At 39.4% G+C, this 12953-nt stretch overlaps 1 protein-coding gene across 5 annotated transcripts in view; it reads left to right on the forward strand.

Annotated features, from left to right (window-relative positions):
* Window positions 1-12953, forward strand: part of PLCB1 (phospholipase C beta 1) — a 948624-nt gene that overhangs the window by 735973 nt on the left and 199698 nt on the right. For all 5 annotated transcript variants that reach the window (XM_019516220.1, XM_019516217.1, XM_019516218.1 and 2 more), the window contains 2 exons: window positions 471-575; window positions 1469-1581. In XM_019516220.1, coding sequence (XP_019371765.1) covers window positions 471-575; window positions 1469-1581 — 218 coding nt within the window. The remainder of the gene's footprint in view (window positions 1-470; window positions 576-1468; window positions 1582-12953) is intronic.

Raw genomic sequence — 12953 nt, forward strand, 5'->3', positions numbered from 1 at the left:
GCTATTGCTATGAAATATTTGTGTTATGGATGTATTATCCTAGTTTTAATTGATTGATTGATTTAATTGTACCTCCCAGTTTTAATTGATAAACCAGCTCCATGAGCACCTTGGCCGCTAATTATAAATAAAATTTAAAATAAAAATAAAATATAGTTATGAACTCATCCAAATTAAAAGGAATACAATAAGGTATGTTTGCACAGGCCAAAGAGTGAGCATTTAGTCAATGGGTAAAAAATAAAAGTGATTGACTAAAACTGGAGTCCTAGACTTCTCACCTCGTCCCTCAACTGAGTTTTATCTAGGTAGCTTGAAAACTCTTCAGGGCGATGATCTACCATACTGTGTTCTCCAAATGAATTAGTTTACTGGCACCACTATATAAATAATAAGAAATACTATCATTACATGGGAAATGTGTATGGGGAAGAATTAACATTTTGGCCTGGATGGCTTTTATTTTCTAGGCTACCACTACATCTGCCTAAGGAATGAAAGGAACCAGCCTTTGACACTGCCGGCTGTCTTTGTGTACATTGAAGTCAAAGACTATGTACCCGATACCTACGCAGGTAACTCTATGAAACTTTCCAGTTGAACTTCAAAAAGGACAAGATTTGGAAGTTTAGGCTACCAAACTGACTCACCATTATTGAACACACTGAAACAAACTTTTCTGTCTGCTGTGGCTTAAGGTTTTACGTACTGCTGTATGAAATTGCTATAATGGGCTTCAGCTTGCCTTCCTGGACCACAGCCAAAGCACTTGTTTTCCAGCAAACTTTTTGCAGCCCTAAAGAAAGTATGAACCTTGGGATTTGTTAATAAAAACACAAATGTAGCTTGGTTGAAATGACACAGCAGTGCACAATCACTTTCAGACTGAAAGTAAAACATTATTCTTAATTTTATAAAATTGAGTGGTTGCATTGCACATATATACCTAAAAATACTAATTTAATTTATTTATTTTGATCTTAATTTAGCATTGGAGGTGTTACCATTGTCTTCATGTGAGCAGAATTAGACCAATTCTGAACAGTTTGGAAAATCTCATCCTGAAACTCTGCTCCAAACACACATAGACAGGGTTCCTGTTAAAACAGTTACAATAGAATACAGACAAGCTACAAACCAAAGCTCTGTCTCAAGCAACACCATCTCTCCTACTTCTTCCTCCACTAACTACCTTTTGCACTAATCTGTAGTGAGCAGATTAGCCCAAATCTATTAAAAATCTTACATAAAAACTAGCCTAAGCAAGGGTCACATGCATATTACCTTTAATTTTTCACAGCATAATGGTACCTTTGGTAGAATGGGCACTTTTACTGATATTTTTGAAGTCCAAGTAGTAACTCTAAACATTAGATTTCAGGAAAAAAATTTGGCCATTTAAATATCTTAACAGTACTGAAACAAAAGAGTAAGGAACATGGGTCTCAAACATTTGCTTCATTTCTAGATGTGATTGAAGCACTATCCAATCCAATTAGATATGTAAACTTGATGGAGCAAAGAGCTAAACAGCTGGCAGCACTAACACTGGAGGAGGAAGAAGAAGAGGTAAAGAAAGAGGTAAGGGAGGTTTCAGTCGCTACATGTTAAGCTACATGTTAAGTGTGTTGGGCAGGATTCTTTTAAAGCATGTCCATCACTTAGAAGAGTGGTTGGCAACCTATTGCACACAGTCATTGAATGAGGCCCACAGAGCCAGGGGGCATAAGGGCAGCAGCTGTTATGTTTTAATTGTCATTTGTGAACAAACTGAGAACAACTCAAATGTAGCAAAATTTACCAGTTCTTCATCCAGAAAGTTGAACCATTTTTGCAACATTTGATTCGTTCTTGGCTTGGGCTTGTTCATATATAACAGTTAGTAGTGGTAATAGTAGTTTATTTACAACTTTTGCTAAAAGAATATAATAGAATTAACAGTAAAATTGTATATTATACAATAGCATTACATGATTTGTGGCTATTGGTAAAAGCATATATGAAATTACAAATTCTACTAATTTAAAAAAATTAACGTAATATATGGTAATTAAAAATAGATAAAATGAAGCAATATAAAACAGTAGAGTAAAAAAGTAAAAATAAGGAATTCTGTTTGATTTTGGCCCTCATTATTTGTGCAAGTAATGCAGATACACCTATGGAGTATAGGATAGACTGTAAGTTGTTAGAGAGGAGCCAATGCTTTTTCTTCATTAGACCAATACTTAAAATTTTCCACTAATGGAAAGATCCATTTTCCTCATATTTCTTCAAAGAATGAACAAGGCTACAAATAGTGATTGAAGTAATCTATCTCATTCTTCTTGCAAGAACATATCCTGTCCAAATATGGGATCCAACAAGGCAACCCTACAAATCTCATTGGACTGAATCACAGTTTAGTAATGGCCTCTCATAGTTTCTGGTTTTGTACTCCAGATAGGTAGGTTTCTAGGCCAAAAGAATGCTGTATTAATCTCAAAAAAGGAGAAGTTTCAGAAAATCTCACTCCCTGCATATCTGCCTGCATGCTGACATCTTTAATTCTTACATTTATATCTTGTTTAAATATGGGGGAAAACACTGGGTCAGTAACTGTCAGCACGTTTCCCAGGCCATTTGTTTGTAGGATAGTATAACTGTTATATAACCATTAGGGATGTGCGAAACAGCACCATTCTGCTTCGACTTCTGTTTTGACATTTTGATGGAACAGTGTTTCGTTTCAAGCGTTGTTTCATTTTGAAAGCACTATTCCGTTTTGTCTTGTCGAAACTGTTTTGCTGTTTCGACACTGTTTCGACATTTTGCCCATAGGCTGTAATGGGGAAGCATGAAACTGCCTATAACTTTGTAATTTCTGGCCTGATTCAGATGAAGCATGCAGGGGTGGTAGCCCCTTCTGAGGCCATGAAGCCTGCCAAGTTTCAAGGAGATAGGTGCAGAGGTTTCTGGGAAACTGCATGTCAAGCTATTGACAAGCAGGAGACAGGGAGCAGGAGGAACCTCCTGTGATCTAGCAGGCAGATCGGGGGTCTGCACCCCTGTGAGGAGTCCAGCACAGTCCCCGCAGCCCTTCTGGGGCTGCAGGCAAACCCTCGATCTGCCTGCCGGATGACAGGAGGCTGCTGCTGCCGGCTGGGGCCTGCGGCAACACCAGTATTCCCAGTGCTGGGTGCAGGCTGCACCCAACACCAGTCCCAGCCTGCAGCAGCAGCCTCCTGTCATCCAGCAGGCAGATCAGGGGCCCACCTGCACCCCTGGGAGGGCTGCAGGAGAGCTGTGCCAGACTCCTCCCATGTGTGCTGGCCTCTGGTCTGCCTGCCAGATCACAGGAAGCTGCTCCTGCCACCTGGGACTGGCACTGGGCACAGCCTGTACCCAGCGTCGGGAAGATTGGTGCTGGACAGCAGCCTCCTGTCATCCGGCAAGCAGATCAGGGGCCTGAACCCCGCAGGAGGAGTCCGGCAGAGCCCCCACAGCCCTCCTGGGGGTGCTAGCGGGCCCCCGATCTGCCTGCCAGATGGCAGAAGGCTGCTGTTGTTGCCTGGGACCAGCTCTGGGTGCAGCCCACACCCAGCGTGGCTCTATGGAGCTGAGCCTGGTGGTGGGAGGTGGAGCGCAGCCCCAGTGCTGCGCTCCACTTCCTGCCACCGAGCTGAGTTTCACTGGTCTGCGAGCCACTGGGAGCTTAGCCTCCCACCACTAGGTTCAGCTCCCAGAGCCTTGCAGCCCCATGGAACTCAGCCTGGTGGTGGGAGGCAGAGCAGAGCGCCAGCTCTGCCTTCCTCCCGCCATTGGGCTGAGCTCCATGGGACTGGCAGAGCCAATCGGAGTACAGCCCAGTGGCAGGAGGTGGGCAGAACCGGCACTGTGCTCTGATTGGCTCTGGCAGCCCCATGGAGCACAGCCCAGTGGCGGGAGGTGGGGAGAGCCAGGGCTGCACTTCCCACCAGACTGAGTCACATGGCGCTCTGGAGCCGCTGAAAGCACAGCCCTGGCTCTCTTCTGCCTGCCAGCATCGGGCTGCTTCGAAACTTGAAGCTTTTCAAAACTTTCAAAAATTTTCGAGTGCCCTCATATCATTTCAAAGCTGTTTCAGTGCTTTTTGTTTCATTTCAGTTTTGCTGTTTTGAACTCAAAATGCATCGAAACATCTTCAAAACGAAACACTCAGCGAAATTTCGCGCAACCCTAATAACCATCTGAATAAGACTATCTGTAAGAGAAGGGGCTTCTAAAATACATTTCTTAGGGTATCTGATTGGGGCACAAGCTCAAATTTTTATCCAATAATTTAGTTTTTAATTGAGCTAAAGTGCTAACATTAAGCAGCCCCATTTCAGAATGCATAAACCTTCCCCCCATCATGGATTTGGAAGAGATAAAAAGTCGCTTATTAAACAAAAAGAACGAACCATGGGGTCATCACCCCAGAATTCTGACCCATACAATAAAATGGACTCTACATTAGATCTATGGTCCTTGAGCACTGCCAGTTGCCATCCTTCTACCAGTCTTGTTGTAAAAGGATAAAATTCAGCCTGTGGCTTCTTTTGACTTAATGCTTACATTTTAATGCATTTATTCCAGCTCAGGTATTTTATTAAAATAAAGTCTAAGTTATATAAATGAGAAGACCATGTCTAATTTCTTTATCTGTAAAAACCATGCTTGTTTCTTCCTTTTGTTCCCAAAAACAGTACCTTAGATTCAGCAGTATTGATTTCCAAGCTATTCAAGGTGTCATAATATTGGAAAGCTTCTAATAACCTTTGGAGGCCTATCTGGGATTATGACGTTAACAGTGCATCACCTGCATAAAGCAAGACAGGGATAGAATCATTCATTATTGTGGGTTCATGGAACTGATTCCCTGTTATCATGTTTTAGCTTATTCAGGAATAGATGAAATTCAGCTGGAGAGAGTTACAAAATAACAATTAGAACATACCAGCTGCTACCCTTTTGAATTTTTCCCCTCTTGAAAAGGCTCCAGATGTAGTTGTGTCCACACCCTAAGTAGCTCCACTGAGAGGCAGTGCTAATTAACCCATGTTTGGGTCTACACAGACTCAGCACCCTTGCTTCTGATCTGGGCAGTAGCATTCACAGAGCTCCTCAGCTTGTTCGACGGTGCTGCTGCCCAGCATAATGAGTTCAGAGTCTAAACACAGCCTTAGATGGTATTGAAAATCTCATTGTCAGATTTTGAATAATGCCTGTATCATACTTTGGGCATGTGACATGAAGTAAAAAGTATTCAGCACAAGTAGCTAGTCATGAATAATAGAAGCAATGGGAAAAAAAGGCTTCCATAGCCCTGAATTAGCCCCTGATATTTTCCCTGGCTTCTTCTGTTTTCCAGTCGGAACTGAATTTGTTTTGTAACCAAGAACACAGTCCCCATTCCAGATTAGATGAATGAAAGTAATTGAAATTCCTTGGCCAACAATTTACCTCTTTGTCTTGTCTTTTTTATACACATGGTGTCACAAGTTTGGTTGAACAAGGATGCTCTGACATACTCAATACTATCTTAGAGGTTTATCTAGGATGATCTACACACAAGATTCAATTTTAATAGCAAAGTCTTTTTTCAACATAACCCTTAAAGTACTTCTAGAGGTCATTTTTGCTTATAAAAAGCAGATTTCTTTTCTCTGAACAGGCTTATTTATTAGGCTAAGAAACATTTGTCAGAGTACTACTTAAAGCGAACAGGAAACTAGGAAGCTGAATTGATATAAGTAGCACTGAGTATGTTCTCATAATGTCAAACAACTTAAAAACTTATCTGGTAAAGGCACCTATTTAAAATAGTAGATAAGCATGTTTTTAGAGAAAAATAAGATCATTATGGTGGTGCATTTATTGATTATATAAAACTAATCAGGCCAATGAAACAGCAGGAGAAATGCACAAAATTGCAACATGAAATTACATTTAAATTGTATTCTAAGTGTTCTATTCTTTGGATTTGTGAACATGCATCATGCAAGATAAGTAGCCTGAAATTATATGATCACTAAAGCATTCTTCTTATTTCTGAACGTTTGCATCTTTTTTTATGCTTGTTTCATTTCTTGTAAGCTTCATTTTCCTGGGCAGGGTTTTTTTCAGTGACAGAGGGTCAGATTTGAAATCTCTGTTTACTCATGAGAATAACACTTCCAAGCAGAATTAAGTAATTTTAGGTGTGACTGCCAGATTTGCCTGAACAGATGTGTGTGCATACATTTTTTGTAAGTGAAGTTTCAAATATTGCGGCTGTGGCTACATGTATAGTCGTCAATGGCTCAATGTCTAACAGGGAGGAAGAACAAGTGGGGTTCCTTATGGCTCTCTCTGGGGTCTAATACACTTTTTGAGATAAGATCACTGAAAGAAACCCAGATGCTTTTGTTATAGACTCTGTTAAAGATTGAACAGTGCTTCACCCTGGGCAAATGTAGATCACATGCTAATGCTAAAGCCTAAGAATGCTTTCCACAAGTGAGAGACTTAGCCATGTTAGTCTGAAGTCAGGAAGAAGGCAGGATAGATTTGCACCATACAGATTAACTAAATCAGAGATGTATAGCATAAGCTTTTTGTGAGCCCAAGCTCACTTCATCAGATACTGTGAAAGAACGTGCACAGACTAGCATATCAAATAGAGAGAGTGACTTGAATACAAAAGATAGGGAAGGAGCCATGAGGTAAGAGAGGCAAACAGGCAATAGGAGAGACATGGCTGGGAGAGGCAAACAGGCAATAAACCCATAAGGACAAACAGGTCACAAAAGCTAATCCGGGTAGTAGGATAAGAATCCATAGTCCCTGTCTGGATCATACTTAATACAATCCAGTCAGTGGATGATTTCTTGTTCAGGTTAGTTTTTAAAGTTTTTCTGTGTAAGAACAGCCACCCTGAGGTCAGTTATGAACTGTCCGGAGAGGCTAAAGTGTTCTGCCACAGGCTTGTATGTCCTTCTGGAACTTATGGGTTTTTTTTAACTTATTGTTTCCCAGAGCAGCCACTTTTGCTTCAGGAGAAAAAGCTCAAATGTCTGCACACTTTTTATTTCTACCAGCAGAAAGGCACTTCTTCTGGTAGAAACTGATCCTCTGCACATGGCTTCAGATTGGATTAACATCCCAGAACTTTCTATCTATGTAGATATCCCAGAACTTTATCTCATGCACAGGGGTCTGTTTGTCTTTTAACTGTACCATAAAGATATTAATTTTAACATGTTCTCAATAAAGCTTTTATATCTTTATTAACGACAGGGCATGTTAAGTAAATATGCATATGTCATCAGGTTGGGAGGGGTAACAGAGGATAGTTAGGATTGAAAATGACCTTGATAAATTGGAAAAATGATCTGAAATACCATATTTACTTGAATATTATACAACCCCAAATATAAGACAATCCCCCAATAATTAGATTCTATATATGAAAACTTCATACATTTGTTATAATTTTCCAGGTATAGCATCTAATTACTGGGAGGTTTGCCTTGAATTTGTCCTCCTTCCACTGCTACAGCAGGTAAAATTAAATTTGAAAGGGCATGTAGCCCCCTTGCACTTTACCTCCCCCAAAATTTTACACTTGTAGCCCTTCCCTTTCTCTTTACTGCCTGACCCTGCTATCTTTCAGCACATTGAAGTAAAACAAAATTTGAAAACACTGACTTTGAAATAAACATACCTGTAGTGATTTGCATATAGTACCTTAGATTTAGTTCATCCAGAATCGATACATTTCACCTTTTTTTTTTAAACTGCTACAAGTTTTATCAGAACAGGTACTCTATAAATTCACTTTTAAGCAGCACTTCTATATCTACTTACCTAAAGTACAAACTATGCATGATATTAGTTCAAAGCCAAAGGCTCGTGATTTACCATGTAGTTCACTGGGTCCAGCTGAGTCAACAGTATTTCAAGCCATGGTGACCTCACAGCTCAGCACTGCTCAGTATGTGTGTGTACTCCAGATAATCCCATGAAGGACTGATGTGCTAATTAGCCCACAAATCATGACTGGAACCCAATGTTCTTATGAACCCTGGGATCCCCCAAAATACATATACGGATGAGGCACAGGGCAACCTGGTCCAGCTCCACCTCATATGATAAATGTGCAACAGGCATATGCAATAGATGGTGTGAGGATTCTGGATGACATGTTTGGGACCCTTTTGGTGATGTTTGTCAGACATTTAACGCTGGTGAAGAAACTGGAATCATTGGAAATGGGAAAGAAAGGCTCAGTTCAGCTGTGTGAGTAAAGGGAAGTAGGAATGTATGCAAAGCTCACCATGATTTTAAAAAGAGTTGGCACTGAGGGGACTGAGTTTGGTGGGTACCACCATATATTCTGTTCAGATGGGCTGTAATAATTTATCATTGTGGTAGACTGTGCAGGGGAGTAGGTGTGTTTATTGTAATGGGAAATACAGGTTTTTTAATGTGGTTTTAAGATGTATGATGGAAAGTTTATGATAGAGGATGTATTTATATAACTCTATATATAGAAATATATTTTAATAAAAAAAGGTAGGTTCCCATCAGGATACTTATCCAATATGGGCCATGTGTTTTATAGCTCAGTGTTTGCTGCCTTTAATCATCTTCATAGTTGTTTTGCATTACTGAGCACACGCTGCTTTTGGCAGCAGTTTTATGCTAGACAGCATTGTTAATGAGGTTTCCTTGCGAATATAAGGCAACAGGCTTTTTTTCCCCACCCCGACTGGAAGGAAAAACCGTGTCTAGTATTTCAATAAATAAGGTACATCTGATTAAATCCAATGAAAATTGGTAAGTGAGAAATACTGCATTTAGGATGTAACAATCAAATGCACAAATACAAATTAAGGACCAGCTGGCTGCAATACTGCAGAAAAGAAGATGTAGTGGATTGCAGTCTAAACGAGTCACCAGTGTGCTATTGTTGCAAAACAGACCATGGCATACTGGATTGCATTAACAGAATTGTCATATGCAAGCCAAGGGAAGTGATTCCTTTACTGGTAAGGAGAAATCACTTGTAGAACTGTGTGCAGTTTGGGACACCACACTTCAAAAAAAAAAAAGGCATGGACAAAGTGGGAGGAGTCCAACAGAAATGATGAGAGGTCTAGGAAACATGACTTACAAAAATGGTTGGAAGAACTTGGGATATTTAGTATGGAGAAGAGAAGATGAGAAGAGGATTTGACAACAGGCTTCGAATACAAAAAGGGTTGTTTTAAGGAGGATGGCAATTGTCTCTTTCCCTTGTCCACTGGGACTACAGAAGGAGTAATGGACTTAAATTTGGAAGGACTTACTTACTGCAAGGGCAAGGACAGACATAGTGTTTACTTCTAGTGTTTACTTTTAAGTTATTCAGAGTATTACAAAAATTGAGTGAACAGATGTCTCACAGGGCTTTAGTGTTACAAATTGTCCCAAACTGTCTAAAAAATGTGGCTGAATGACACAAGGATAACTGTGGAGTGCTTCACAGTCAAGTTTTAGCTGGAAGGCAGTTGTGCATCTGTCCATTACAAACATGCAAGAGATTAAAAATGTGCTATCTCATAGCTCAGGAAAAAGCAGGGAGATTTCCTGCTCTCAGAAGGGCTTTACTGAAACTAATAGACACATAACAATAGCTGACAATTTCCTGTTGATGTCATCATGTCAGTCTCTAGGAAGACAGTTACCCCTTACTACTACAAAAGACACTTTCAAAAAGGACAGAGTCTGAAACATCATCCCCTGAGCATGGTTAACTACTGGAATAGATTACTTAGTGGTTGTACAATCTCCATCACTGGAAGTTTTTCAGTGTAGGTTAAATAAATATTTGCCTGGAATGGGTGAGAGTGGGATGATCCTTTGTTGACCACAGGTTTGAACTGGATGACCTACTGAGGTCCCTTCTAGCCTTTCACATTAACACTTATGCCCATGGTTGTGTTGTTTCCTTTCTTTATTTTTAGCTATAATTATGATTATGTGATCTAGCTTCTTGTAGAGGTTAAAGTGAAAGGAAATTGACCAATTTTAACCTTCATGGCTGTGAAAATCTGCAGGGCAGCAGCTAGCAAAACTTATTTAGTAATGAATTGCACATGCTGTTTGAAACAAAGAAATCAAGTTTTTTGTAGACCTGAAGTCACTCTGTCCATGAAGCATTAGCATAACAAATGTACCTGTAAAGTTGGGAAATAAATTATAGAAATACGGGATTCATTTTGCAAAGTTTAGACCTTAACTTTTAGAGCAGAAACCATTTTAAGCATGACGTGAATTCCCAGTTTCAGACCACCAGGTGCTATGCAAGTCTATAACCTTCATTGTGAACCTTAAAACTTCTCCATTTCCAATCCGCTTACCCAGTTAAAGACTTCATAGATTTGGGATTGCCACAGAAGTATGACGATGTGATAATCAGGTGACATGTCAGCTCCAAGCCCTCCCCCTGCACTGCTCAGCTACATGTCTATAGAAAACAAACTAGATGTAGGGTATCCATGACAGGAATTATTTTAATTGTTATGACTTAAATTTCTGTGCATTTTAACTGCACTGATCACAAAATACAGTACACTTACTATTTGTAAAGTGATTTGTAGTGTAGTAGTAGTTTTATTGCCTTTGCCCTCATATGGCACAAAAGGAGCAGCAGCCATTCAACAGGCCCCTAGCTAGGGACCTGTTGGCCCAGAAGTCCCCACAAGATGTAAAACTCATAATTTTCTATCATTCTCTTACCCCTTCTCCCCAAAAGACAGACACATTCTCCTACAAGTGAATGGGAAAGAATTGTAGCATTTCTCAGCACAGTGAACCATGAAATATGTCCCACAGGGTCCTAAAAGTTTCCCCCAAACGTGTATGGAAGATAGAAACCTGAAGGTACAGTAACAGGAGTGGGGCTTTTGCATAGGAAACGGTCATGCTCAGGCTAGGCTAATCCAAGCGCTCACACTCAAGCATCAATCACCTGTAACAATCGATGTAAATAAGCCCAGTGTTAATGACGTTTTCCTTTCTACTCAGGGAAATTTCCAGCCACCTTGCACTCCAGAATCTACCTCTGTGTGTGAGAGAGTGTATGTAAACCTAATTCTCCTTACTGTGCGCTCAACTTCACTTAGCAATCACATTCTCTTTTGTTAAAGGCATGAAAGTATATAAATCATTTTCCTTTCATATTTAAGCTGTAAGATACAAGGTTGAAACATGCAATGAAAAATAGTGTTCATTTTTCTTCCTTAAAGGGAAAATCACCATTGCTTTAGTGGCTGGTGATGAATTATGAAAAGAGAAGGTGCTATAAAACAAGATTAAATTGCTTGATCCATAGAAAATGACTGTTTATGCGCTTCCTGACCTTGTCTTACATTTGTGATGCAGTTTCTTGAAACAAAGACTTTTGGTGTCCAAAACTGAGCAGTCACATAAATAGTTTGGAAACAAGTTGGAATACCACATTAATTTTTACATCTAAAAATCAGATCATAAATTAAAAAAAAAAGGAATATTCCCCTTCACATACCAAAATCAATCATATTTTGGTGCACATTTTCAGACTGGAATACAAAGTTTGTTAAGCCTAGTTTTATTGTTATTAATCATTCATGCAGTCCTCATTGTGGCATGTTTATATCAGTGAAGTCGCCTTCTTTTAAGCAGTATTTAAAGAGAAAACCAAATTCAGCCACGATTTCTGCCAGAAAGATCTTTGTAGTATAATTAACGTGGCTAAGGATCAGATGTTTAGATCATGCTTTGGTTTTTTTAAAAAATCGAATATGAAAAAAATAAACAAAATGATTAAAATGATCTGAATCTCATGATGGATACAGCTGCAGTGGCATGTTTATCTCTTAGTATCTAGCTCTTCATGGAATACAATGTGTTAAGTTATGGGACTATTAAGCCAGGTTGCAGACATTTGCCAGTCCAATTGCTATGGAACAGTTATAGCAGAGGGTTTTTTTTGGCTGTATTGATGGAGGGGCAGATTGATGTTCTGAAAGGGTGGAGTAATCAGAGAAAAGAGCTGCCTCCTGCTTCTGCATGTAATGTGATTATCATCAAAGAATGAAAACAAAGCAGCTTGGGGAACAAATCCAGCACTATACTTAATCAGGTGCCATAATAACTGGTCCTTCAAATATATATTTTGGCCATTTTACAGTCCAAATTGCTTATCCATACTATGAGTCCCCTTCCCCCTCTATGTGTATGCCTTTACAAACTTGACATCCACAAAAGTAACTGCATAGCAAAATATATGCTACAAACGTGAGCCTTCAGGGAAAAAAATGTGGAAAACGTCTAGACAACTTGGATGCCACAAACATGCTTATGCAGGGAGCAGGAGGATGAAGGTACTGTTTACATATCTTATCCTTTGAGTATAATTGTGAAAATGTGAGTTCCAGAGAATAAGTGTCTGTATGTATTGAAGGTTAGTAAGTATTTATATAGCTGTGTAGAAGTGCAAAATTTAGAAGCAACTCTGTATACATATTTGGTTTACAATAGTGATTTTCCTGCCAGCTTTTGCATTACTTCAAGAAAGCTTTCATGACGGAGTACAGAGCTGTGGTATTTTTCTGCCAGCTACTGCATTACTTGTAATAGTATTTTATGGCACACTGCAATGCTGTAAAATAAAATGCAGGTCTGCTGTAGTTTCATATCTATAAATTTGTAAATTATCCAACTGAAAATGACCCTGTTAAGTTACATCCTGCTAATTTTTCTCCGCAGTGTTTATGTAAGAGAAAAGTATACTTGAAATAATTGTTCAGAGAGATGAGTGCCATATGTCTTCTTGAAAGTTACACTGCAAAGATAAACTGTATGTAATAAAGGGACAATTTAAAAATCCTGTCTCGATTTTACTTGTAGCAAAATAGATTACAAGCCTGTAGGAAATTTCACAGTCA

This window comes from Gavialis gangeticus, unplaced genomic scaffold, assembly GCF_001723915.1.
Source record: "Gavialis gangeticus isolate Ggan-Ray unplaced genomic scaffold, GavGan_comp1, whole genome shotgun sequence".
NCBI classification, from domain to species: Eukaryota; Metazoa; Chordata; order Crocodylia; family Gavialidae; genus Gavialis; species Gavialis gangeticus.